General features: G+C 40.6%; 1 protein-coding gene across 1 annotated transcript; it reads right to left on the reverse strand.

The window, feature by feature from the left end:
- Positions 1-2773: 2773 nt before the first annotated feature.
- On the reverse strand, positions 2774-27971 carry pigb (phosphatidylinositol glycan anchor biosynthesis, class B). The gene is made up of 12 exons (XM_052010623.1): positions 27632-27971; positions 26091-26226; positions 22373-22490; positions 19589-19693; positions 18315-18445; positions 15817-15957; positions 14332-14383; positions 13433-13644; positions 11951-12015; positions 10494-10710; positions 5173-5353; positions 2774-2914 (listed from the first exon to the last, which is right to left on the reverse strand). The coding sequence occupies exons 1-12, from the start codon at positions 27753-27755 to the stop codon at positions 2774-2776; spliced, it is 1623 nt and encodes a 540-aa protein (XP_051866583.1). The 5' UTR covers positions 27756-27971.
- Positions 27972-27973: the final 2 nt, after the last annotated feature.

Genomic DNA, 27973 nt, shown 5'->3' on the forward strand with positions numbered 1-27973 from the left:
ATTGCTTTTGTTTAAAGTCAATGAAATGAGAATATGGCTAACACGAGGGGACATATTTTGAAGGTGATTGGAGGAAGGTGTAAGGGGGGTGTCAGGGCTAAGTTTATTTACAGAGAGTAGTGGGTACGTGGAACGCACTGCCTGCAGAGGTTGTGGGGGCAGATACACTAGGGACATTTAAGAGATTCTTAGACACATGAATGATAGAAAAATAGGGGGCTATGTGGGAGGGAAGGGTTAGATAGATCTCAGAGCAGGATAAAATGTTGGCACAACATTGTTCTGTGCTGTAGTGTTCTATGTCTATCACACCTTAAGGCAGTGAGTCTCATAGCCCTTTTGGAAAATGTAATCCTTCTAATTATTTTAAATGTATGCCCTTAGTTTTTGAACACCTCTGGTAAGATCTTCCCATTTATTTCGTCCATTTTCCGGATCTGGATGTCGCTGCCCAGGCCACTGTTTATTGTCCATCCTTAATTGTTCTTGACTAGGTGGCGGTGAGCTGCCTTCTTTAACTCTGCAGTTCTTCTGGAGGTACTCACACAGTGCTACTGGAAAGGAGTTCCAGGATTTAGATTAAGCTGTGATATTGTTCCGAGTCAGTATAATGTGTGATTTGGTCTGGAACTTGCAGGCTATGGTTTTCCCACGCACAAGTGCCTTTGTTCTTCTTGGTAGCAGAAGTCACGTAGAGGTGCTGTCAGAGAAGCCAGAGCATAGAACAGCACAGAAACAGGCTCTTTGGCTCACTATGTCCGCACCAACCAATCTGAGCAATCCCATCTACCTGCACGTGGCCTGTATCCCACTATTCCCTGCCTGTTCGTGTTTGTCTGCATGCCTCTTAAATGTTGCTATTGTATCTGCTTCTGCCCCCTCCCCTGGCAGTGCATCTCGAGCACCTAACACTCCACATGTAAAAAAAACTTGCCTCACAAATCTCATTTAAACTTTGCCCCTCTCACCTGGGTGAATAACTGCAATATACTGTATTTTGTAGATGGTACTCACTACAGCTGCAATACATCAGTAGTAGTAAGAATGAAGTTTAGGGTGGTTGATGGACTGTCAATCAAGATGGCTGCCTAGTTCATGATGGTATTACCTTGATAGTTGTTGGCACTCCATACATCCAGGCAAGTGGAGAGTAGTCTACCACATTCCTGATTTGCTCTTTGCAGATGGTGGAAAGGCTTTGGAGCCTCAGTGATTAGAGTCTTTAGCTGCAGGATAGCCAGCCACTGATCCAGTTGCGCCTCTGGATGTAGATAGTGGAGGACTTGGCCATGGTCCTGCCATTGAGTGTCAAGGAATGGTGGTTATACTCTCTCTTATTGAAGATGGTCATTATCTTTAAGTTTTGTGGCACAAATGTTACCTGCCACTTATCTGTTCATGTCTGAACATCGTCTGGCTCTTGCTTCATGCAGGCATGGATTGCATCATTTGCTGAGGTGTTGCAAATGGAATTGAATATTGTGCACTCATCAGGGACACCCACCTTCTGATCTTTTGATAGAAGGAAGGTTTTTTGATAAGGCAGTTGAAGATGGTTGGACCTAGGATATTACCCTCAGGAACTACTGCTGTGGTTTTCCAAGGGCTTAGATGATCGACCTCCAATAATCACAACCATCTTCCTTTGAGCAAGGTATGGGCCCAATGATTGGGAGTGTTTCCCTTAGACGTCCATTGATTTGGGTTTTATCAGGGCACCAGATACAACAGTCAGTCAATTGTTGCCTTGAGATGAAGGGCACCTACAATTTATCTGTAGAATTCACTTCCTTGATCCATATTTGGATCAAGGGTTGAATGAAATCTGAAGCCAATTGGTCCAGGAAAACTAAAACTGGGCTTTGGTGAGCAGGTTATTGATGATTAAAGTGCACTGTCGAAAACAGCTCCCATCGCTGCTGATAATTGAGATTATATTGATCTAAGCCACTCATAATTTATACAGCTCAGCTAAGTCTCCCTGCAGCTTCTTCCAAGGAAATCAACCTTATGTTCTCCAGTCTTTCTTCATAGCCAGCCCTGGAAACATCCTTGTAAATATTCTCCACCCACTCTTTAGTGCAAGCTGTATTAATGCTTCTCATCCAAAATTAATTTCACCCATTTTCTCCACTCTTGGGAATTGGTCTCTATTATAATTTTAGATTTTGCTAGCCAGTTAATACTGAATCTCTGTTGTTTTTCAATACATTTGGCTGTTAAACAATTTAGGCATTCTGAGACAGAAAGACACTTCATACATACATACCCATTCACAATGTATTCATAAAATAACTTAATCATATAATTCCTATTGCTAGATTACTTTTTCAAACTAACTTTTCTGCATTGTTTAAATTTAAGCAAATAATTAGGATACTGCACTAAATGAATGTTTGTAACAGCTGATTTACTTAAAGTAGCATGACTAGCAGGTTACAGATCCTTATGTTGGAGATGGTTTAAAAAGCTAGCTGGCCTAATGCCAACTGTTCACACTGGGCTGAATGGTCTCCTTCAGAGTCATTAAAATTGTATGTTTCTATTTTAATAGCTGATGATTTTCCCAATATTCACGTTAACTCCTGATCCCAGTGGGTTACAAGAACACATCTTATGCAACTTACAGGACTTTCTCCCTTGTAATATCTGTCATAAAAATAGTTAACTTTGGCATCAACTTGGAAGGTTCAGAAATAAAGACAACAGATTTGAAGGAGAGGAAACAGTTTTATAAAACAATTGCAACAGTAGATACAGTTATATACAAGTTTCAATATTCTGAATCACCTATAATCATTTTTTTTCTTTCAAATACATGAATATGGCTTCCTACACGACCTTCTGGCACATGAGTGTGAAAAAATATTGCCACTTTCGCATAGTTTTTGGTCTTTAGGAAGGGTTCAATGTTCTATGAAGACAAAGAAGCAAAGTATCAAGATTAGAAGATGCATAAATTTGCAGCAGATTTAACACCTGTTTCAAATTTACAATGATATTAATAAGCATATCTCCATAAATAGAGAAGCTACTCAATACCTTGGTGGGTTTAAAGGTGGATAAATCCCAGGGACCAGAAGGCATTTATCCCAGGCTGCTACGGGAGGAAAGGGAAGAGATTGCTGGGGCTTTGGCTGAGATTTTTAAATCTTCACTGGACACAGGTGAGGTACCAGATGACTGGAGGGCAGTAAATGTGGTCCCCTTCTTCAAGAAAGGCAACAGGGAAAAGCCTGGTTACCATAGATCTGTGAGCCTAATATCAGTGGTGGGAAAGTAATGGAAAAAATTCTGAAGGAGAGGATTAATGGTCACTTGGAAAGGCAGGGATTAATCAGAGACAGCCAACACAGCTTTGTCAAGGGCAGATCCTGTCTAACCAATTTGATTGAATTCTTTAAAGTAGTAACAAAGTGTATCGATGAGGACAGGGCAGTAGATATAATTTACATGGACTATAGGTTCCACATAGGAGACAGGCTCAAAAGGTTATGTCCCATGGGATTTGGGGCGAGTTGGAAAATTGGATCCAAAATTGATTTGACAGTGGGAGACACGGTGAGGATAGATGGCTGTTTTTGCATTTGGATGCCTGTAACTACTGGTGTCCCTCACGGATTGGTGCTGGGTGCCCTGCTGTTTGTAATATACGTGAATGACTTGGATATGGCCTTGGAAGGCAAGATCAGTGAGTTCGCAGATGACACAAAGATTGGCGGACTTGTTTATAGTGTGGAAGGTCAGCTTAGGCTGCAGAGAGGTAGCAATGTGTTGGTGAAATTGGTTGATAAATGGCAGATGGGAACTTAATCCAGACAAACATGAGGTGGCATATCTTTGGAGAACTTATGAGGTTAGGATATATACCAGAATGGTAGGGTCTTATGGTGTATTGAGGAACATTGGGACCTTGGAGTACAAGTCCATAGGCCCTTGAATATGGCAAAAGCAGGTAGATAAGGTGATTAGGAAGGCTTATGGAATACTGGCCTTCATTAGTCAGGGCATTCAATACTAAGTAGGGAGGTTATGCTCCGACTTTACTAAACATTGTAAACCTCAGCTGGAGTACCGTGTGCAGCTCTGGTCACCAAGGAATAGGAATGATGTGATAGTGCTATCAAGGGTGCAGAGGAGATTTACCAGGATCTTGCCTGGGATGGAGCAGTTCAGTTATGAGGAAAGATTGGAGAAGCTAGCTCTGTTCTCTCTGGAGCAAAGGAGGTTAAAAGGTGACATGACTATGGTATATAAAATTATGAGGGATATAGATGGGATAGACTACAGGAATCTTTTTCCCCATATCAGAGTAGATAAAACTAGAGGACATAGGGGCAAGAGACTTAGAGGGGATACGAGGGGGACCTTCTCCACCTGGAACACATTACCAGAGAAGGGTTTGAAGCAGTGTCACTGACAGCATTTAGGAAATGTCTAGATAAGTACTTGAAGGGCTATGGACCAAGTGCTGGGTAATGGGGTTAATACAGAAGGGTGCCCACTAGTCAGCGTGGACAAGCTGAATGCTGTATGATTCTACTCTCATAGCATAACTCTAATGACAAAGCTGCTTGTCTTCACTTAATGGTTTAGTAAGAAATCTCTAAATGTTTATGTTCTTTGAATGCATTCATTCTTAATTTTGAGCTTCCGTGCTCCCCCGTTTTAGTTCAAAGTAAAGGGCTAGCTGCATCATTAATTTTTTCTTCTCCATTATTTTTACTGCTGGAATTCATGGAACTTGCTTTGCCCTTATTTGGTAACAGTCACTGTATCAGTCATAGCTTCCCTTTAAGATAGGAGAGAGGTAAAAGGAAATTCTTAAATTTAAAAATTATTTCTGAAGGATTCTGCAGTCAGGGTTGAGTTTCAAGTTAATCTCATGTTTCCCATGAAAAGAGGCACCTAGTCAAGACTCATCTACTTCACAACATCTCCCACCCCTATATTCAAAAAAACCATAAACAAATAATTTTCTAAAATGGAATAATCTGGCAGGATTCTATAATGTTTGCTATACAGTTTATAATATTATAACACTTCATCATGATTATTGAGAAAGGCTGCCAATAAGCAAGAAGAAATGTAGTAAAAATCAAGGCAACCCTCACCATCTATAATACTGGCCAATTAAATAGAGGAACAAAAATAAAACAAATGTATGCATACCTGTTCCAATATGTTGTACAATACTAGATGAGTGGGAAGGGAGGCTTGAGCAGAAAATCTTGTGTTCAGCCATGTAAGGGGCTCCTTGAAAAACAAGTCAGCTTCATCAACATAGGTATTATTTCCACTCAGGTCTGGAGGACATTCCAGAAAGTGCATTTTTATTGGGCAATGAACATAGCTGATGAAGCAAGCGAGAAAGAATATTTAAACTTCACGCAGAAATCTGGAGAATTATCTGTTCTTTATCTGACTTTTGTTTTCATCACACTTAATGACTTTCCCCAGGTGTGAGAATTACTTGAAGATCTACTCATTTGGCCCAGTACATGGATAGGAAAGGTAATGAAACTAGCTTACATGAACATCTTGGTCAGCATGGACGAGTTGGGCCGAAGGGTCTCTTTCTGTGCTGTACCACTCTATGAATCTATTCCCAGATCTCTACCAAAGCTCTACAAAACAACCTTGCAATTTTTTCCCCACTTCTGTGAAGAAGCAAATTTTTTAAAAGTTCTTATTGTGGATTTGTTTTGTTTTTAATAAAATATTTACAGAGATTCAGGGAGGTCCTTGTATTACATATACAAACATTGACGTTATATATTAATCTGTATTAATTTGAAAACTAATAAAAAGATTGAAAAAGGGAGGTCCATGACTGGTTGCATCATGGTCTGGTACAGCAATTTGAATGCACAGGAACACAAGAAGCTGCAGAGAGTAGTGGACTCTGCCCAATACATCACTGGCACATCCCTCCCCACCATCAGTAGTATCTACAGGAGGCACTGCCTCAAGGCGGCAACATCCATCATCAAAGATCCCCACCAACCACGCCATGCCATCTTATCGCAGCTACCATCAGGCAGGAGGTACAGAAGCCTTAAGTCCCACACCACCAGGTACAAGAACAGCTACTTCCCTTCAACCATTTGGTTCTTGAACCAACCGGCAAAACCCTAATCATTATAGTTTAGCAACACTATGACCACTTTGCACTAAAATGGACTTTATTTTTTTTTGTTCTAATTGTGTCCTTACTTGTGAAAATTGTATATCATGTTTAATTTGTTTTTCTTGTAAATGCTGCTTATCTGATGCTATGTGCCTGTGATGCTGCTGCAAATAAGTTTTTCATTGCACCTGTGCATACATGTACTTGTGCATCTGACAATAAACTCCACTTTGACCCAGACTTGATTTTTTTTCCTCTCTTTTTAAGACACAACAGTTCTTTTTTTATATATTATTACTTTGGAAGATGCAGTTGTATTGGAAGGGTGAGAGCTCTGGACATGTCACAATTTCCTTGACTATTGCATTTTACTTTGCAGTTAACTGAATAGAGCTGCATTTGTAGAAAGTCCAATGTCTCCTCATTCCTTTTCTACTGGTCTATTTGTAATACTAAAATTATGTAGGTGCAGACGAAGTCACTCTCAAGCATTATTTTAGTGAACGTTAGGCATTATTTTAGGACCAGTTTTGCCTACTTTCTTTACTGAAGATATCACAGTGAAGAAGAAACTGAATATTGCCTTTTCCATACATAAACTTTGACACTGAACTCATCATTAAATAAGAAAATCACTACATGCATGCCAATTAGATTAATGGCAGGTGAGCTATAGACTACACATACAGTAATTTTCAATGTACTCACTGAATTTTCCAATATTACAATAAAGAATTCAATACTTTTCACTTATATAGAATCTCAGGCCATATCAAAATACTTCATGGCTAATGAAATATTTTCTTTGAAGGTCACAGGTGTAATGCAGAGAAAGTCAACAGTTAACTTGCAAATGACAAAATCCCACACACATCTTGATGTTGTTACTTGGATAAATATCAGCCAGAATACAGGAATATCCATCTCTTCTTCACATAGCAAGTCTACTTTAGAGGGCAGACAGGGACTCACTTTAATGCCGCTTCTTAAAGATGTGCCTCAATACTGCCCTGAACTGGCAACCTAGACGTTGCATTTAAATTTCTGCAAAAAAGATTTCAATGCAGAGCTTTCAAAATGTGAAGCAAGAGTTCTAACCCAGATAATAATTTTCACATTTTTAAATTTAAATTAAAACAAAAGTTACGCAGTTCTGATGAAATATGAACTCTTGTTTTTCTGTCTGCTGTTTTTATACAAACCACATAACTCTGCATTAATTTTGTATATTACATCATGCAAAAATGTAAGAATTGAGATTTGGTTGGAAGGAAAAAAAAAAGGAAAAATAATATTCATCTCACTGATTCTTAGAAACATGATCAAGCACTAACATGATTCTCACAATTACCAGTGAACATTATTGCCAATATCTACATGCTCAAGTTTTTCAGGCCACCGTATGTCCCCACTACAATCCCCTAGATCCTTTTCTGTAGTGAATACTGATGTAAAGTATTCATTAAGTACCTCCGCTATTTCTTCCGGATCCATACACACTTTCCCACTGAGTGAGAACAGACAGTGAGGGGTTTAGATGGGGTGGAGTTTGTTAGGTGTGTTCAGGAAGGGTTCTTGACACAGTATGTAGATAGACCTACAAGAGGAGAGGCTGTGCTTGATTTGATATTGGGAAACGAACCTGGTCAGGTGTCAGATCTCTCAGTGGGTGAACATTTTGGTGATAGTCATCATAATTCTATCTCCTTTACGTTAGCACTGGAGAGAGATAGGAACAGACAGACTAGAAAGGCATTTACTTGGAATAAAGGGAATTATGAAGCTCTCAGGCAGGAAATTGGATGATTAAATTGGGAACAGATGTTGTCTGGGAAAAGTACGGAAGGTACGTGGCAAATATTCAGGGGGTATTTGTGTGGAGTTCTGCATAGACATGTTTTGATGAGACAGGGGAGTCACGAGAGGATACAGGAACTGTGGTGTACGAAGGCTATAATAAATCTAGTCAAAAGGAAAAGAAAAGCATACAAAAGGTACAGAGAGCTAGGTAATGTTAGAGATCTGGAAGAGTACAAGGCTAAAAGGAAGGAGCTTAAGAAAGAGATTAGGAGAGCCAGAAGGGGACATGAGAAGACCTTGGCGGGCAGGATTAAGGAAAACCCCAAGGCGTTCTACAAGTATGTGAAGAGTAAGAAGATGAGATGCGAAAGGATAGGGCCTATCAAGTGCGGCAGTGGGAAAGTGTGTATGGATCCGGAAGAAATAGCGGAGGTACTTAATGAATACTTTACGTCGGTATTCACTACGGAAAAGGATCTAGGGGATTGTAGTGGGGACATGCGGTGGCCTGAAAAGCTTGAGCATGTAGATATTAGAAAAGAGGTGGTGCCGAAACTTTTAGAAAGCATCAAGTCAGATAAGTCGCCGGGACCAGATGGGATGTACCCCAGGTTGCTGTGGGAGGCAAGGGAGGAGATTGCAGAGCCTCTGACGATGATCTTTGTGTCATTGATGGAGACGGGAGAGGTTCCGGAAGATTGGAAGGTTGCGGATGTTGTTCCCTTATTCAAGAAGGGGAGTAGGGATAGCCCAGGGAATTATAGACCGGTGAGTCTTATCTCAGTGAGCTGATGGAGAAGATCCTGAGAGGCAGGATTTATGAACATTTGGAGAGGTATAATATGATTAGGGATAGTCAGCATGGTTTTGTCAAGGGCAGGTCCTGCCTTACGAGCCTGATTGAATTTTTTGAGGATGTGACTAAACACATTGATGAAGGGAGAGCAGCAGATGTAGTGTATATGGATTTCAGCAAGGCGTTTGATAAGGTACCTCATGCAAGGCTTATGGAGAAGGTGAAGAGACATGGGGTCCAAGGGGACATTGCAGTGTGGATCCAGAACTGGCTGGCCCACAGAAGGCAAAGAGTGGTTGTTGAAGGGTCGTATTCTGAGTGGAGGTCGGTGACCAGTGGTGTACCTCAGGGGTCTGTATTGGGACCCTTACGCTTTGTGATTTTTATAAACGACCTGGATGAGGAAGTGGAGGGGTGGGTTAGTAAGTTTGCAGATGACACGAAGGTTGGGGGTGTTGTGGATAGTTTGGAGGGCTGTCAGAGGTTACAGAGGGACATAGATAGGATGCAAAGTTGGGCTGAGCAGTGGCAGATGCAGTTCAACCCAGATAAGTGTGAAGTGGTTCATTTTGGTAGATCAAATATGTTGGCGGAATATAGTATTAATGGTAGGACTCTTGGCAGTGTGGAGGATCAGAGGGATCTTGGGGTCCGAGTCCATAGGACGCTCAAAGCGGCTGCACAGGTTAACTCTGTGGTTAAGAAGGCATATGGTGTATTGTCCTTCATCAATTGGGGAATTGAATTTATGAGTCGAGAGGCATTGTTGCAGCTATATAGATCCCTGATCAGACCCCACTTGGAGTATTGTGCTCAGTTCTGGTCGCCTCACTACAGGAAAGATGTGGAAGCCATAGAGAGGGTACAGAGGAGATTTACAAGGATGCTGCCTGGAATGCGGAGCATGCCTTATGAAAGCAGGCTGAGGGAACTTGGCTTTTTCTCCTTGGAGAGATGGAGGATGATGGGGGACCTGACTCAGGTGTATAAGATGATGAGAGGTATTGATAGGGTAGATAGTCAGAGGCTTTTCCCCAGGGCTGAAGTGGTGGCCACAAGAGGACATAAGCTAAAGGTGCTGGGAAGTAGATATAGAGGAGATGTCAGGGGTAAGTTTTCTACTCAGAGAGTGGTGAGTGCGTGGAATGGGCTGCCGGAAACGGTGGTGGAGGCGGATACGATAGGGTCTTTCAAGAGACTGTTAGATAGGTACATGGAGCTGAATAAAATAGAGGGCTATGGGTAAGCCTAGTAATTTCTAGGGTAGGGACATGTTCGGCACAGCTTTGTGGGCCGAAGGGCCTGAATTGTGCTGTAGTTTTTCTATGTCCTATGTTTCTAATATTACAATTATGAGAACTGGATCACATGCACTACAAGATATAGTTAATTTAACAACATGGGTCCTTCTACCACTACTCTTTACCAAGTATACATTCCGTATTTTCAACACACAAAGTGATGGCTATTTGAAGCAATGTTGTTGTAAACCATGTCACTATGCACTTCTGATAAAATTAGAAGATAAGTGCAATTTTCCACGGCTCAGTTCATCTACCTGGAAAGAACATAGCCTTTATGACAAATTAGAACCTTTGCTCCCCAGAAACCTTTCAGTGTTCAGTTTTCATGGACTTGGCTGGAAAATGAACCATTCCCTCCAACTTCGATCTCACCAGCACACAATATTATAAAACATGCACAAGGGTTTAAAACCTCATACAGTTGTTGCCTTGCCATTTAAGTGGTTTTGCATATTCAACATACCTGTAGAATGGCGTTGAATGACAAGGCATCAGAAAGAACAAAGAGGGCTCTTCTTTCTCCAGCATGGTTTCCTTACAGAGATTTTGAACATATTGCATTACATCGAGTGTTCCACGCTGGTGAATTAATCCAGTATACAGAATTAAACACATATTGGAAAGAAACAGAAACATGACTGCTGGTTTCTTCCATGCTTTCAAATTAGCCAATGAATAGCCTGTACATGAAAGTTGGTGAGTTGGATGTGGGGGGGAGGGGGGAAAGAAGGGGAAAAAAATTAATACACGACTCTGTTTGAATTAGTATGATTGTATAGAATCTTAAACATTTTCTGTACACAAAACTGCAGTAGAAAATATAATGGCCTAGCAAAGTTTTGATTATTTAATCCAGTTAAACTGATAATTTGCACAAATTATGTAGTTACCAAATTTACTCTCAACTTTCAGAAATAAATTGCATAACTTAAGAGTATTTCAACACTTTTTGAAATGCAAGGTTAAAGGATAAAACCGAGTAAAGCACACAAACCTATTAGTAATAACACAACAGGGGAGTGCTACAAAACCTGCCATCAAACAGCCTCTAGAAATAAACAGGCTAGAGTCACAAAGATATGGAGTGGAAATCTGCAATGAGAACTTTAGGATTATTACCCGTAAAGACTGTTAGAACTTACCATTATAATGGAGTAAATCTGACAACAATACGCAGATGTGCAGTTAAACACAGAAATCTAATAATTGCTGTCAATATATCCATTCACCATTACATGTCCACTTTGTTTTTAAAACGTGACCCATGTAACCTCTGGAAATGAGTGATCTGAGGATTCCAGTTACTCACAGAATATCCTTGCTTTTAGAAACTGTGAGAATGTTGTATTTTGTTGCACAAGTTGCTGAGTTTTTAAGTAGTTTATTGAAATATAATTGCTGTTTGAATTAGCTGGCTCCAAAAAAGTACATGTTAAATTTGTGTATTGTAATTCCTTAGATTCAAAATCCCATATATTTAAGTATAAAAGTTTTTTAAAAAATTTGAGCTTTTACTTTAACCTGATTTATATTCAAATCATAATTTTGTATTCTGAAATATTTCAATTAATTTTCATTTGGTTTGCTACCTATTAGAATTCTTCAGATGTGAACTGTACAACTTGCTCAGCCACAACACTGTTCCCGAGTACTGATGCCGTATAGCAATCAAAGGTAGGAGTGTTGATATTCACAAAACACGGACCTTTGTGGGCAGCCTTTTAAAGTCTGCAATCGAAGCCATGTCTTCACTGATTGCATAATCGGGATCTTTTAAGAATAGTTAAGTTGTTTATCTATTCTATACTTTCCAAAACCAAGCACTCTATGTGGAAAACTTTAAGATATTTATTTTTTTAAAACTAACAGCAAAAGTTACACATGTGGGCTATTTACTTGAATTATCAAGAGGATACCTACCACAAAATACCATGCAGATGGGCATTGCTGGATAAATAAATCTAAATTCTTTGTGGCTTAAGAAGCTGTAACAAAGAATGCACATGGTTACAAAACTATATGCATTCTGGAGGCAGAAAATAAAAGTGAACACATGGATGAACTTAATACTGCTGTGCATCAGTGCACCAGCTAGGCATCTCTTAATTTCCCAGCCCATATTAATCCCTCAAAAATCACCCTAAACACATAGATTTGGCTAGTTAACTGCTGCTGTGGGACTTCACTGCCACATTTCCTCTACTACAACAGTAACTATATTCTCAACATGCTTTTTTGGTATCACAGTTCTTTATTGGTACCAAAGTCCTTTCAGGCATCCCAAGGTCATGACAGGTTTCATTAAAAAAAAGCCTTCATTTTCTCCTCTTTAAAACAAAACAAAAATCTAGACTTATCTGTGAAAGGTCAAATGTGGTAATGTTTCTAGTGAAGTTATCTCATAATGTAACCTTTATATTGCAAGGCTTCAACTTCTCCTCATTCTAAATTTCCATATTAAGATCCACAGCAACAAATAATTCTACACAATAGTAAGTACCAATTCTAAGGAAAAAGTAGATAAATATCCAAAAGAGGATAGAAGAGCCAGCGCCTCTTTCCCAGGGCACCAATGCTCAATACAAGAGGGCATGGCTTTAAAGTAATGGATGGGAAGTCCAAGGGAGATATCAGAGGGAGGTTTTTCCACCCAGAGTGGTTGGTGCATGGAATGTGCTGCCTGGGGTGGTGGTGGAAGCTGATACGTTAGTCAAGTTCAAGAGATTGTTAGATAAGCATATGGAGGAATTTAAAATGGGGGGATATGTGGGAGGAAGGGGTTAGATAGACTTAGACGTGGTTTAAAGGTTGGCACAACGTGGTGGGCCGAAGGGCCTGTATTGTGCTGTTTTGTTCTATGGAACATTGAGCAAAGCTAGCAAATTTAGTAATGGATTGCTGCAGCAAGAACCTGATAGGTACGATTGGAGTCAAGTAGTAGGCATAACCATGATTAGAATAATGGTTTGGACTTCAGTTCCCTTTCTGTAGCTCAGTGTTTACAGCACTAATTAAATGGTATTAGCATTAAACAGGATAAAAGTATATCTTTTTTGCACAGGCCTGTATTGTGTCATATTGTGCAATTTCAGATCATTAAACCTTTAAGATTCTTTAAAAATGAATTTTGTTGAATTTGCACTAACAACATTTGTCTCTAACAACATCTCATGGAGACTATATTGCGTTGCTCTTAATAGTCAAGAATATTTCACTAAATTTTCCCCACTGAAAGTAGCTACAGAATTAATGTCAGGAGAGATCAGAGAGTGTGTTTAAAGGTGGAATCTTAATTCATGACTTCAATATATACAAAGTGTCAAGTTTTAAACAAATGAATAGGATTCTAGTCCTGTCTTCAATCCCACATAACCACTGTTCTTTACACATAGTGGTACACACCTGTATACAATAGCAGTCCAAAGAATTGCCAGTAGTAAAATTCTGTTCTTCTTGGGCGCCAGAAGACATCCATGAATGAAAAATGGCAAATGTGTTCCCATGATAACAGGAAATCCTTGAGTGAAGTACCAGTGCCAAGAATGAGAGCCGTAGAATGATCCCATGTTCTGAATCACATTGAATCTGAGAAAATTCCACTGAACCATAACCCACTGAAATGGGGGGGGGGGGGGGGGGGGGGGGGGGTGAGAAAATCAAAGATAGATCGGAATTAATTGCTGATATATTAACATATTACACAACATGCTTGTAGATGGAATAGAATAATAGTTAGGAAGAATGAACAGCAAAACTCCTAGGTAGCCTACCCCAGGGTAATTTCTATTCAAATATTGGAGTACTTTAACAGTTTCTGAATCCAAGCAGCTTAAATCACACCTTTAAGGTATATAAAATCTAAGGAGTGGTACAGAGTTCTGTTTTACAGACCAGACATAAATGAATATAGTTAGAATGTATACATTAATGAAACAAATGGACAGTAATCCTTTCTCAAATTACCCAGTGTATTTATAGACAGATTAAAGGCACTCCTGGCAAAGTAAAGAAACATACATTCCTTTAGCTTCCTTAAATCTCAGGACTTAACATTTAAAGATAACTTTCTTCTTTTAAAAAAAGATTTTCATTGTTTAAAAAAATACAGGAATAACTTATATAGCTAAACATACACCAAATGCAGGTCTATAAAAACAATACATTGCAATGCAATACCACTTTTTTCCCCCAAAGGAGGCCAGGCCAGTAAATTTAAGACTGGCTGATTATTCTTCAACACCTGTATTCCAATACAAAACAAGAACTTTGATTGATCTTTCAAAAGCATGAAAAATGCCCACCTCACCATAAAATATTCGGTCAATGATCAGTGAAATCCCAAGGGATAAGCATCTGCAAAATGAACATATTCACAATGGGAAAATAATCATGTTTCACGGAAAATACTTTTATTAGACTATTCTTAAAACTAATGGACTCATAACCCAAAGTCCTGGAGAGGTAGGGCACACACTTCCACCTTACAAGTTCACAACTCAGGATATGATGCCAGAATGGTACAAGTCACCTTAACCATCTCCAACTAGCTGCTGAGCATTGTGCAAGAGAATAATATTTCTGGAACATTAGTGACAGGTGCCCACCAATAAAATGCACAAAGTGTGCAAATGAAATCTGTTCCCTTCAAGATGTTTAAAAGTGAGAAAATTCCACATGAGAATCAGAAGTACTATTACAATTTCTGCTACCAGCAGTGAGTTATCTGCCGCAGCTAACCAGCCTTCTCGACTTATGTACAGGAGGATGAAAGACTTGATACTGCATTGAGAATTTGTGTGTGTGTGTGTGTGTGTGTGTGTGTGTGTGTGTGTGTGTGTGTGTGTGTGTAAAGCAGCAAACATGTTTAGGTCAAGCTCTGTAACTAATGATTTCACAGAGATCAAGGGATCTCTTAGGCTGAGTACAATGCACAGCTGGCCAAGACTCTGAAAGAGTACTTCAGGAAATCTACATAGGTGGTGGGAGATGGAGTCAGAAGCATATCTGCAGAGTGGCTAATTTCCATCAAGCCAAAAATTAAATCCTCATACCCATCATGACTACATGGAGTCAAGTCCGAGTATTCAAACCAGGAGTAATATTCTTCCACGCAAGTGTGAAAAAGACATGATTTGAAATAGTAAAGAGTTGCTTGGGCGGTTATAGTCACGCATCCTCCCTTCCTCCTCCATTGTCACTGGCACTTTCTATCCAGCAACACCACAGGAGCACCAGAAGGAATTCAGAGGTTCAAGTGGTGGCTCACCACTTTCTCAAGGATATTCAGGACTGGGCAAAACAATTATGGCCTTGTGGGTGACACTCACATCCCATAAATAAATTAGATAAAGATTTTCTATCAACAGATTGAAGAATCATTTTGCAATTCTGGGTTATACCCGACTAATTTCAGTTATACTGGAAACAGTTCAGAGCCACCAACATTCGAAAGTGTGGAAATGAGATAGGCAAACAATTGGTGCGTCACCAGTTAATTGGGGATCTTTGGAGGCAAGTTACTGCTTTCCAGTTAATCCTTAAATTGGAGCCCAGCTTTTCTCAACTTGAGATTTTACCATAATAATTTATCAATGACATTGCTTTAATTTTTGCATTTTTCTATTTCAGAAAAAACACTGATGAGTGTACATTTACAGTCCCTGCAGTGAAGTAATTTAGTTGTTCTACAATATTCAACAGCAAAAATTACAGATTGGGCTCTTAAACTGGTGTGCGTCCAATTGTCTGGGTGGATGTGAAGAAACTCCTCCCTCCTCTTTACATACCCAGCTGGTAGACATTTGTACAGGAGAAGATCCAGTTTCTTTACTTCTTGCCAGAAATGAATAAATACCAGTGGCAGCCAAAGAATAATAGCAGTGGGGCGCACAACAAATGCAAACGCAGTCAAAGCGAGATATTTTGAACTGTGAATAGAAAATACAAAATCAGACATAGGAGATTCAGCCAAAGCTGCCCCAGATGCTTTCATTAATATAAAAAGCACTACACTAGTCTTTACACTAGTCTTATCCTATCTTTTGCCATCAGATATTAATTCCCTACTAAAGTGAACATTTCTCCAGGTCCTGTCCTCATAGGTGAGTTTCCAATTTCACATAATCTTGTCATTCCCCCCCCCCCCATTTTCCCACTGCCTTCCTTTGTACATCAGATACTACAGACTTGCTGAAATAACAGGCTATATTATTGCTTCTCTTTTTTTCTTCTTCCATTTTCCCATCATCCCTCATTTTCAGATTTTAATTAGAGATGTTATTCTATGACTGCAAACTATCTGGAAATCCCCACCAGCATATTAAATAATGTGTCATGATCTACCATCAAACAGCATCAAATAAACCTCTTTTCAAGAAAATACAAAATACGTTAATTATCTCTTACTCCAAAAACCTAGAAGACAAAATTCTATTCACAAAACTACAAACAATTCTAAGAAAAAATAGCAGGAATAATTCAAGGCTTTACTATATATTGTGCAGTTTCAAAAAGAAATGCATGAAGCAAAATTAAAATAAAACAATTTGTCAAGGAAATTATTCTTTTCAGGAGAGAATTATCACAGTAAAATCAGTTTAAAGATGGGGTAGCACATTGATTAAGTTATTATACTAGTATCCGGAGGACCATTGACTCACACACGTAACTTTGAAAGCTACCATGGCAGCTGGGGAATTTAAATTTACGTAATCAAAAAATCTAGATTTAAAGAGCTGGTATAAGTAATGGTAACTATGAAACTACCAGACCGGCTCACTTCACAGTTCAAGGAGGAACAGATCTGGCTCTACAACCATCTGGACTGGGGGTCTAGACAGTCGTACAGCACGGAAACAGGCCCTTCGGCCCGACACGTCCATGCCGCCCTTGCACCATTTACACTAATCCTATTTACCCACATTGTTTCTGCTGGGTCCACTACCTATCACCCTGCGGCCGGTTACTATTGCGCATTCCTTGGTTAGTTGCCCCTTTGCCCTGTTCAACGCTGCTCCTGGTTCACCCCACACGGTCCGCTAGGCCATGTCCCTTTCAGGTTCGCTTGAGTTCCATCCACCCTACACGGTCCGCACCCAGTTTGCCAGATCGTATTAATCCCCGTCTCTGCGCCTCTCCCTGCCGCCCGCCGCGCTGCCCCTGCCCCTGCCCCTCTCCCTGCCACCCCCTTCGCCGCTGTCCCTGCGCCCCAGGCGGTTCGCTCTGCCTTCTCAGCCTGTTCACGTCCCCCCTCCCCTCCCCTCCCCTCCACACGCGGTGCGCTGCACATCTTCCCATTGCCTGGTCCACGTCCAATCACCCTATTCTCCCTGGTTCACCTTGCGGCCGATTACTTTTGCGCATTGGTTAGTAGTTGCCCCTTCGCTCTGTCCGTCCCTGTTCCTGGTTCACCCCACACGGTCCGCCATAATATCACCCCTTCCAGTCCGCTTGAGCTCCACTCTGCCGTCACCTTCTTAGATCCGCTTGAGCTCCCCCCACCACCTCCACCCCCCCCCCCCCCCCCTTTTCAGGTCCGCGTCCTCTGTCCATTTTCCTTCACAGATGCTGCCTGAACCACTGAGTCCCTCCAGAAGTTTGTTTTTCACTCCAGATTCCAGCACCTGCAGTCTTTTATGTCTCTAAATCCTTGCCTACTCCGGACTAAATGCACCTCCAGACCCACCGCCTCCTCCGTCCATCGAGTTAATGAGGCACAGTAAACGCCATCTTTGTCATTAACATCACATTGCATAAATGAATACATTTTTTAAAAAATCCCAGTTCCATGGTCTCCAATTCAAAAATGACAAATTATTTTTCTATATAGAACAACCCACATTGCTAGGAAGTGGGACTCTTCAATTTAAGAGGCCAACTCCAACACCCCATTGTGTACCTTTACTTACTGCACAGGAAGTAACCATTTGGTATAGCCTAGAGAGAAAAAGATGGGAAACTGTGTGTGGAAGGGGTTGGGTACAGTTGTCTAGGCATTTTTTTTTCTTTCCACAACCTTTAGAAATTCTTCACATTCCTGTGCACAAAACATGCTTTTTGAGGATTGAACCTCCAGGTAATATTTTCAATGGCATTGAGCAATGACACTCCTTCATTAAAAAAAATTGGGAAGTAAGTGAATCTGGCTGTAAGAGCAGAGCTACAAGCAAGGCTACTCTGTAGGAAGTTCAAAGTACAAATCTTACATTTTGTCACATCTATATACTGTGCCAAATTACACAACAGCATTTTAAAAAGGTTTAGAATAATCAAACATTTTCCTGACCTACTTCCAGTCTTTGTACCCTGAAGAGGGTAGTAATAAAGTATAAAACTGGTTAGAACAGCTTCCATGCTATTGGTAATAGTTCGGGTACTGCAATACCATGTGAACCAGGAGCACAGTTGAGAGAAGTACTGGAAGAAATAACACAAAAAGTCACTTTCTACATGCACACACAAATACTTTGGTTTCATTTAAACTTAGTAAGTCTCATATTGTCAGGTTTGGAACTTAGAATGCACATATTATTAGTTGCCATCCATTCATCTGGCACATAAAACTATTAAATCTGCACTATTGTTAAGTAGACTGAATTACCCAATGAAAACTGAAACCAGGAAGTTTGATATCTGTTTCTTTTCTCCCCTTTTGATTGCAATAGTCCATTGTAAAAATGTTGATTCGTGTTAGTAATTATTATTGTTAAATAAAGAGCTTTTCATTATATCTACATTGATATCTTTTTTAAAAGGAGATTGCATTGTCTGAAATGCAAACTTTGTTCCTATTTATAGACTAGAACATAGAGTGGACCAACAGCTGAGATAGATTTTGAGATAGCCCAGAAAATGCTGAAAGGAACAGCACTAACGAGTGCCCCCTAAATGTGTGTTCCTCTTACAAAATTCCTTTAACTTGTATTGCTCCTCAGATTCATGCTTATTTTTATTTAACTTTTAGCTTGATAATGGCTTTGATAACATTCATGGCACACAATCAGTTAGAATTAGCTTTACTTTTCTTATACTTGCTTCCAAAAGTTTGTCAGTTTGTCCTGAGGAACAAGTGCCCTCATATTATAAATCTATTGACATGCTAAAATCTATTGATATAATTTATATCAGGGCAATGCAGCAAGTAGTGCTAGTGCATCGCAGCTCCAGCTGCCCTGGGTCAATCCTGACCTCAAGTGCTGTCTGTGTGGAGCTTGCACATTCTCCCACTGACTGCGTGGGTTTTCCTCAGGTGCTGCAGATTGATTACTATAAATCAGGGTAGATGGGTTATGGGGGGGGGGGGGGGCAGCGGAAGAGAGAGAAGAGTGAGGGACGAAATTAGTTGATGGTATGTAAAAGGGTTACAAATGGGACAACTGAGAGCCAACATGAGAATGGTCCCTTTATATGTCATAAGGAAACACTACGCCTTCAAGTGCTTGTTCCATGAAGATTCTTCCACGTACGTCACTTTTTAGTCTCATTCTCAATCTGGAGAAGTCATGCGTTGGCAATTTTTATACATCAAAGAGAAAATAAATGTGAAAAGATACAACTTACCACCCACTTTGCAATCTCTGCATTTGCCTGTTTCTTTGCAATGGAATATAATGTTACATCTGCCAGTGCTGCCAGAAGAGACTGGACCAATCGAGGAACCCAGACCTGCAACACAAAACAATTGGAGAAGGTTCACTGACAGCAAAACAGTTTATACTGGAGGGCAAGTTTCTGATACAAGTCATTGCACAAAGAGTGTTACTGTATCATATTCTTACTTCTGCTCTCTTACACCATTACTGCTAACAACTGCATAGAAGGATGTGAAACTTGCATTGCTGGTAAATAGGTACAGGTGCAATAGGGATGTTTTGCACAAAAATCTGAATTGATTCAATCTCCAGTATCTTGCAGAAATGGTCCAATTCATGGCTTGAGGACTACTGCTGATCACGTCATGTTCTAATTCTTAATGTATCAAGGCACAGTGTCAGACAGAAGACTTAAAGATAGTCTTAAATCAAAGAGTACCCTGACTACTGCACTTGCCTAAACTATGAAGCACAACATGAAGAGAGAAGGTAAAAGCAGAATGTAAGATCTTCTGTATAAATGTCTAAGAGCAGGCATGGTAGTGCAGTGGTTAGCGTAATGCTTTACAGTGCCAGCGACCTGGGTTCAACTCCGGGTACATTCTCCCCATGTCTGCGTGGGTTTCCTCCGGATGCTCCGGTTTCCTCCCACATTCCAAAGACGTACGGGTTAAGAAGTTGTGGGCATGCCTTGTTGGCGCCGGAAGCGTGACGACACTTGTGGGCTGCCCCCAGAACACTCTACGCAAAAGATGCACTTCACTGTGCATTTCGATGTACATGTGACTAATAAAGATATCTTATATGATCCCAATTATTAGGAGCCCTGGTGAGTACATATCTGGAATATTGTGCATAAATCCAATGTGACTACCTATTAAAGGAAGAATACAAGGATAAAATAGAGGGAATGCAATGAAGTCTCACCAGACTAATTCCTGGGGTGGTGGCTTTGTCATAGGAGGAGGGATTAATCAGTCAGTCCTGTACTCGAGTTTAGAAGAAAAAGTGATTCCATTGAAACAACGTTCTCATAGGATTTAACAGAGTACAAGTGGACTTGAAGTTTCCCCTACTTGGGGAGTCCAAAACCAGGATTCAGCCATTCAGGATACAGATATGGAGAAATTTCTTCATCCAGAAGGTAGTCAATCTTTGGAATTCACCATCCAAGAGGGTTGTGGAGGCTCTGTCATTCAGTATATTCAAGACAGAGACTGACAGATTTTTAGACATGAAAGGAATCAAGAGATATGGGGCTGGTGCAGGAAAATTGGCACTGAGGTAAAAGATCACCAATGATATTACTGAATGGCAGAGCAGGCACAAGGGGCCGAGTGGCCGAACCTGCTTCTATTTTTTTTTCATTACATCTCCCCAAAATCCTGGCAGGATCGGTGAACCAATATTGGCATCCTCTCCCAAACCAACATCCCAGTCACTGAGGCCCTGATTATACTCATGGAGGATCTCACCCTGCTCACATGCCCAGCACCAGCCCCAAAACAGTGTTCTCAGAAGAGTGATTTAAAAAAAAGCAAATGATATTATGTTACTTAAAAGCTTTCAATTTCCGCAGCTCTGGCTATTACAAAAAATCAACTGTCAATCACTGCATTTTATTTGACAGTTTTCCATGATAAATTCAAATATATATGTTAATAACATAACAAGAATGGTTATAATGTAAGGTTCATAATACTACCAGATGCAAGCAGAGTATGGAGGTACGATGTGCAAGGGCAGGCACAGTATTGTAGCAGTTAGAGTAACGCCATTACAGCGCCAGTGACCCAGGTTCAATTCCGGCCGTTGTCTTTAAGGAGATTGTATGTTCTCCCGTGTCTGCGTGGGTTTCCTCCTAGTGCTCCGGTTTCCTCCCACATTCCAAAGATGTACGGGTTAGGAAGTTGTGGGCATGCTATGTTGGCGCCGGAAGTGTGGCAACTCTTGCGGGCTGCCCCCAGAACACTCTGTGCAAAAGATGTATTTCACTGTGTGTTCGATGTACATGTGACTAATAAAGATACCTTATCTTAGATTAGAATAGAAATTAACACAAAAGGGAACTCCAAAATCTTTTATAAAAATACAAATGGCAAAAGGGTAATCAAATGGCAGTCCTGATAAAGATCCTAATAGATAATGTTGTGGTCGCAGCAAGCATAAGAGAGAAACCAAATGGTAATTTTGCATTTGCCTTCAATACAAAGGAATGGAGGAGACAGCTACAACAATGATTAGAAAGTGATGTTCAAATTATGTTTATGGTTGACTTTGATAAGAGTCATTAAGAAACTTTCCAAAGGCAGTAGGTGCAGTACCCAGAAGGCACATATTTGAGACAACTGGCAGAAGAACTAGAAACAGCACAAAAGAACTGCATTCCCAAGCTAAGCCAATAAGTTGTTCTGATCTGGAATGTGCTGTCCGAAAGGGTGGTGGAAGATAAATCAGTATCAATTTACAATGGTGATTGGATAAATACTTTCGAGAAAAGAAATAACAGAAGTATATGCAATGAGCAAGAGTGGGACGAATTGTATAGTTCTACAAAAATGATGGGGCAGGCTAAATGGCCTCCTCCCATGCTGTATCCCTCCATGGATCCAATGGTATTGGTACTGGTTTGAGCAGAAATGCAGAGGTATCCAAAAGATTAATAATTTTGCTAATAATTTTCCTTGTATTTCAATAATACATCATCTAAGACAAATCTGATGAGTAACAAACGACTTCATTTTATTCTTACCAGCAGTTGTACTGTATCCTTCTTGAATATTTGCAACAATTTATAGAAGCTTGCAAAAATCAATGGGTAGGTGTAGCCTCGTAGCCTCTCTTTCCATTCCCAGGTTAAATAACCATACTTGAGAAAGTTAAGAATATTTCTTATAACAACAACGATCACCAAAACGTGAGCTCTACAAAATGAATTAGGAGCAGGAATAGGCCAGTCAGCCCTTCAAGCCTGTTCTGCCTTTAATAAGATGATGGCTGATTTTATGGTGGATCCCACCTCGCATTCTCATCTATCCATGTTAACCTTTCACCTCCTTGTTTATAGGGCTAGCTTTCTAGATCTGCTTTAAAAATATTCTAACATTCTGCATGCCTTTTTATGAAGATGGTTTCTAAAATTCTCGACTCTCACAGAAAATTTTGTCTCACGTCTTAAATGGGTGACCCCTTATTTTCAAAAAAGTTTGGTCTTGCGAAAGGGAAATCACGTTTCACCAATTTATTGAAGTTTTTGAAGTAGTAACGTGTGTGAATAAAAGAAAACCGATGGATGTACTATACTTAGGTTTCCAGAAGGCATTTGATGAGGTGCTGCATCAAAGTTTACTATGGAAAGTAAAAACTAGTGGTGTAGGAGGTAACATACTGGCACAGCTAGAACAACACACAAAAAGTGCTGGAGGAACTCAGCAGGTCAGGCAGCATCAATGGAAGGAAATAAAACAATCAACGTTTCCGGCCAAGACCTCAACTGTTTATTTCCCTCCATGGATGCTGCCTGACCTGCTGAGTTCCTCTAGCACTTTTTGTGTATTGCTCCAGATTCCAGCTTCTGCAGAATTTCTTGTGTCTCCATTTTGTGGCACAGATAGAAGATTGATTGGCTAACAGAAAACAGCACAGATGTTTTTTTCTGGTTGGCAAGATATAAATGAGTAGTACACCACAGGGATTGTTGTTGGAGCCTCAACTTTTCACAATTTGTTTAAATGACTTCATTGAAGGTGCTGAAATTATGGTTGCTAAATTTGCATGTGATTCAAAAGCCAGGTAGGAAAGACAAAGAGGACATAAGGATATAGATGGGACAAGAGACTGGCAAAGATCTGGCAAATGGGGAACAATGTAAGAAATTGTCCATTTTGGCAGGAAGAACAAAGAACATTATTTAAATGCTGAGAGACTGTAGAGCGAAGAGATGCAGAGGGAACTGGTACATGATTTGCAAAAGACTACAATAGAGGTACAAGTAATTAGGGACGCCAACAAGCTGTTATCATTTATTATGAGAGGAACTAATACAAAAGTATGGAGGTTATGTGGGTATTGTTGAGACCATATCTGAAGTACTGTGCACAGTTCTGAAATCTTTATGCACAGAAGAATGTTAATATTTTGGAAGCAGTTCAATACTATAATTCCAAGCAAACTCATCACCAAACTCTGAGACCTGGGACTCAACATCTCCCTCTGCAACTGGATCCTTGACTTCCTAACCAACAGGCTGCAATCAGTATGGATATGCAGTAACACCTCCTCCACGATTATTCTCAACACTGGTACCCCACATGGCTGCGTCCTCAGCCCTCTACTCTACTCCCTATATACTCACGACTGCGTGGCCAGATTCTGTTCTAACTCCATCTACAAGTTTGCAGATGATACCTCCATAGTGGGCCATATCTCAAATAATGATGAGTCGGAGTACAGGAAGGAGATAGAGAGCTTAGTGACATGGTGTCATGACAACAACCTTTCCCTCAATGTCAGCAAAAGAGCTGGTCATTGACTTCAGGAAGGGGGGTGGTGCACATGCTCCTGTTTACATCAACGGTGCTCAGGTCGAGAGGGTTGAGAGCTTCAAGTTCCTAGGAGTGAACATCAACAGCCTGTCCTGGTCCAACCATATAGAGGCCACTGCCAAGAAAGCTCACCAGCACCTCTACTTCCTCAGGAGGCTAAAGAAATCTGGCATGTCCCCTTTGACACTCACCAACTTTTATCAATGCATCCTATCTAGATGCGTCACGGCTTGGTATGGCAACTGCTCTGCCCAGGACCGCAAGAAACTGCAGAGAGTTGTGGACACAGCTCAGCACATCACGGAAACCAGCCTCCCCTCCATGGACTCTGTCTACACTTCTCACTGCCTTGGTAAGCAGCCAGCATAATCAAAGACCCCACCCACCCCAGACATTCTCTCTTCTCCCCTCTCCCATCAGGCAGAAGATACAAAACCATGAAAGCACGTACCACCAGGCTCAAGGACAGCTTCTATCCCACTGTTATAAGGCTATTGAACGGTTCCCTGGTATGATGAGATGAACTCTTGACCTCATAATTTACCTTGTTATGACCGTGCACCTTATTGTCTCCCTGCATTGCACTTTCTCTGTAGCTGTGACACTTTACTCTGCATTGTTTCACCTTGTACTACCTCAATGCAGTGTGTAATGAATTGATCTGTATGAATGGTATGCAAGACATTTATCACTGTACCTCGGTACAAGTGACAGTAATAATAAACCAATTCCATATGAATATTTACTAGACCAACAATAGTCTTACAAGGAAATATTGGGCAGTCTAGCCTTCTATCCACTGGTGTTTAGAAGAATGAGAGAGAACTTGAATGAGGCCTTTAAGATCCTGTGGGGTTTTGATGATTAAGATGTAGAGAGAAAATAAGAGAAATGTTTTTTTCTTGTGGGAAATCCCTAGAATTAGAGGGTTGCTGAATTAAAATAAATGGTTGCTCGATTAAGACTAAGAGAAAAAAAAATTACACACACATACAAAGCCCCTTGAGCACGGCAAGGGGCATGTCGGCTGAACCGAGCACCAACCTACCCCAGCAGCGGGGAGGCCACGTGCAAAGACGGCGCAGTTATTTTCCTCATCTCTGAGATTCATGAATTTGGAATTATTTTCCTCAAAGGGCTAAGGAAGCAGAGTCTTTATTTATTCTTAAGGCAGTGGTAGATAGATATTTGATAAACAAGAGGGTGAAAAGTTATCATAGTTAGATGGAAACGTGGAGTTGAGGTTACTTTCATATCAGTCTTCATCTTTTTAAAAGGCCAAGCATGTCTGAGAGGCCAAATGGCCAATTCCCACTACTAATTTATATGTTTAAATCTACAGAAAAACTACATCCAACAAACCACTATTACCTGAGGTATTCTGTGCATGGTTCATTTTTTAATCTTACAGAACAGTCATGCATTGACAAAATACAGCTTGACCAGACCCAAAAATTGTGCCAAATCCCTTATGTCTAAAAGATTGGCATATTTGTAAGCAAGGACAATAAAAAAAGTTAGTTTTTTATTACATTATACATTTATTTATTAAAAAAGCAAGATGGCGCCAGAGCGTGGTGACTCGTTGCAAGCTGCTCTCTGCAGATCTACTCATTACTTTTACTGTAATCGTTCTACACTTAAATTTAAATTCTATGTCACAATGTATTATTAATAATGTTCTTTTAAATCTTCTTACAGGGCTGGCGATCTTCCTTCCACCTTATTGTCTACTGGCAATGCACTTCCCTGTAGCTGTGACACTTTACTCTGTATTCTGTTATTGTTTTTACCCTGTACTACCTCAATGCACTGTGTAATGAATTGATCTGTATGAACGGTATGCAAGACAAGTTTTTCACTGTACCTTGGTACAAATGACAATAATAAATCAATACCAATATAGTTTGTAACTCCAAAGGATATTTGAAGACCATGTTGTGAGCAACTTCGAGTGTCTGCCAGTACTCATCTGGAACAAAGCTGGTCTGGACCAGAAGGCAGTTCACAGACCTCAAAGCTACAGAGAAGATAATTAAATAGGTGTTTGGACCCAATAATCCTGTGTTTAAAAAAAAAGAAAGAAAATAACAATTACAAAAAACAGCAAAATAATTAAGTCAATCCAAGTCCAGGTGTATTTTCCCCCAAGTAAGACAAAGGAGTAAAACACTTAGAGGACATCTTTTTCACCCAGAGAGTGGCGAGTACCTTGAATGAACCGCCTGAGAGTGTGGCGGAAGCTGAGTCGCCGACAACATTTAAGAGTCTAGATGAGCACTTGAATTGCCTTGGCATAGAGGCTATGGGCCAAGTGATGGAGGATGGGATTAATAAGGAAGCATGCCTTTGGTCAGCACGGAACTGGTGGACCGAATAGCCCATTTCCATGCTATATGACTCTAATGACCTATTGATCAGCAAGAGCATTGCCCTTTTAATTCTGAACAAAAAAAGGAACAAAAAGAAAATGTTTTAAAAAACTGTTGATACCGGAAATCTGAAATAGAAGCAGAAAATGCTGGAAGTGCTCAGCAGGTCAAGTGTAATCTGTGGGAAGAGAAACAGAGTTATTGTTTGCAGCAGAAATTCCTTCATCAGAACTTGGAAGGAGAATGTGGTAGGAGGAATGGATTAGCCAAAGGGAATCAGTGACTAGAAAGGAGGCAGAAACCACTGAGGACAAACAATGAAAATCAAAATCCACAGACCTGCTGAATGTTTCCAGGACTATTTTGCTTTATTTCAGATTTCTAGCATCTGTAAATTTTTTTATTTTCATTTACAGTTGAATTCACTGCTGCGCTCTTCCAGGAATGTCAACCCTGAAGAAGTTCTCCTCCACTCTCCAGCAGGATTTCCTTCTGTCTCTTTTGCCTTGTTCACCCTCAGTGGTTTCTGTTTTCCTTCAAGTCTTCGATTTTCTTTACCCTGTCTATCCCTCCCCCCTCTCTTCCTGATACATAACTTTTTTTCCTTCTTTCCCTGATATGATGAAGAGTCTAAAATGACCACTTTGATCCACAATGAACTGTTTCTTTTTAGTTGTAATTGTGTTCTTTCACGAAAAAATTCTGTATAATTTGTTTATGTTTTTTCTTGTGAATGCTGCTTATCTTATGCCATGGGCCTGTGATGCTGCTGCAAGTGTGTTTTTCATTACACCTGTGCATATGACAATAAACTCGACTTTGACATTGTTTCTCTTTCCGCAGAGACTACCTCACCTGCTAAGTTTTTTCAGCACTTTGTGCTTTTTTCTCTCAGAATAAACAAACAGGTAACATTAGATTAATACAGTTCTATTTGAAACAGCATCGTACAAGAATCCAACGAATCCGTGAACAATCGGTGAATAAAGATCGATCTCCTCCATTTTCATCAGCAACTACGAATTGCAATGATATTTGCAGAGAGCAGTAGCGAACTGAACGCAGGATACACTGAACTGGCTGCGCAGCCTGTACCTGTTCCCTGCTCCACGTCGGAGCATTCTTTACCATACAGCGTCGACTTCCTTTTTCTCAGCCTGACGGGCTCCGGAGCAGCGGACCGCCGGACCCTAAACAAACTGCTCCTGAGTCTCTCCATGCCGACTCCTGCAGCCCCTCTTCCGGGCCGGCGGCTACCCTACCCACTGCGCAGACGCGAGGGCCGGCCGGGGCGCCGGCTCCGCCCACTACTTGATTGACGTGTCAGTGAAGGGGGCGGAGCCGGCGGCTACACTGTCCACTGCGCAGACGCGAGGGCCGGCCGGGGCGCCGGCTCCGCCCACCACTTGATTGACGTGTCCGTGAAGCTGGCGAGGG

The sequence above is a fragment of the Pristis pectinata genome, chromosome 3 (assembly GCF_009764475.1).
Source record: "Pristis pectinata isolate sPriPec2 chromosome 3, sPriPec2.1.pri, whole genome shotgun sequence".
Classification (NCBI taxonomy): Eukaryota; Metazoa; Chordata; class Chondrichthyes; order Rhinopristiformes; family Pristidae; genus Pristis; species Pristis pectinata.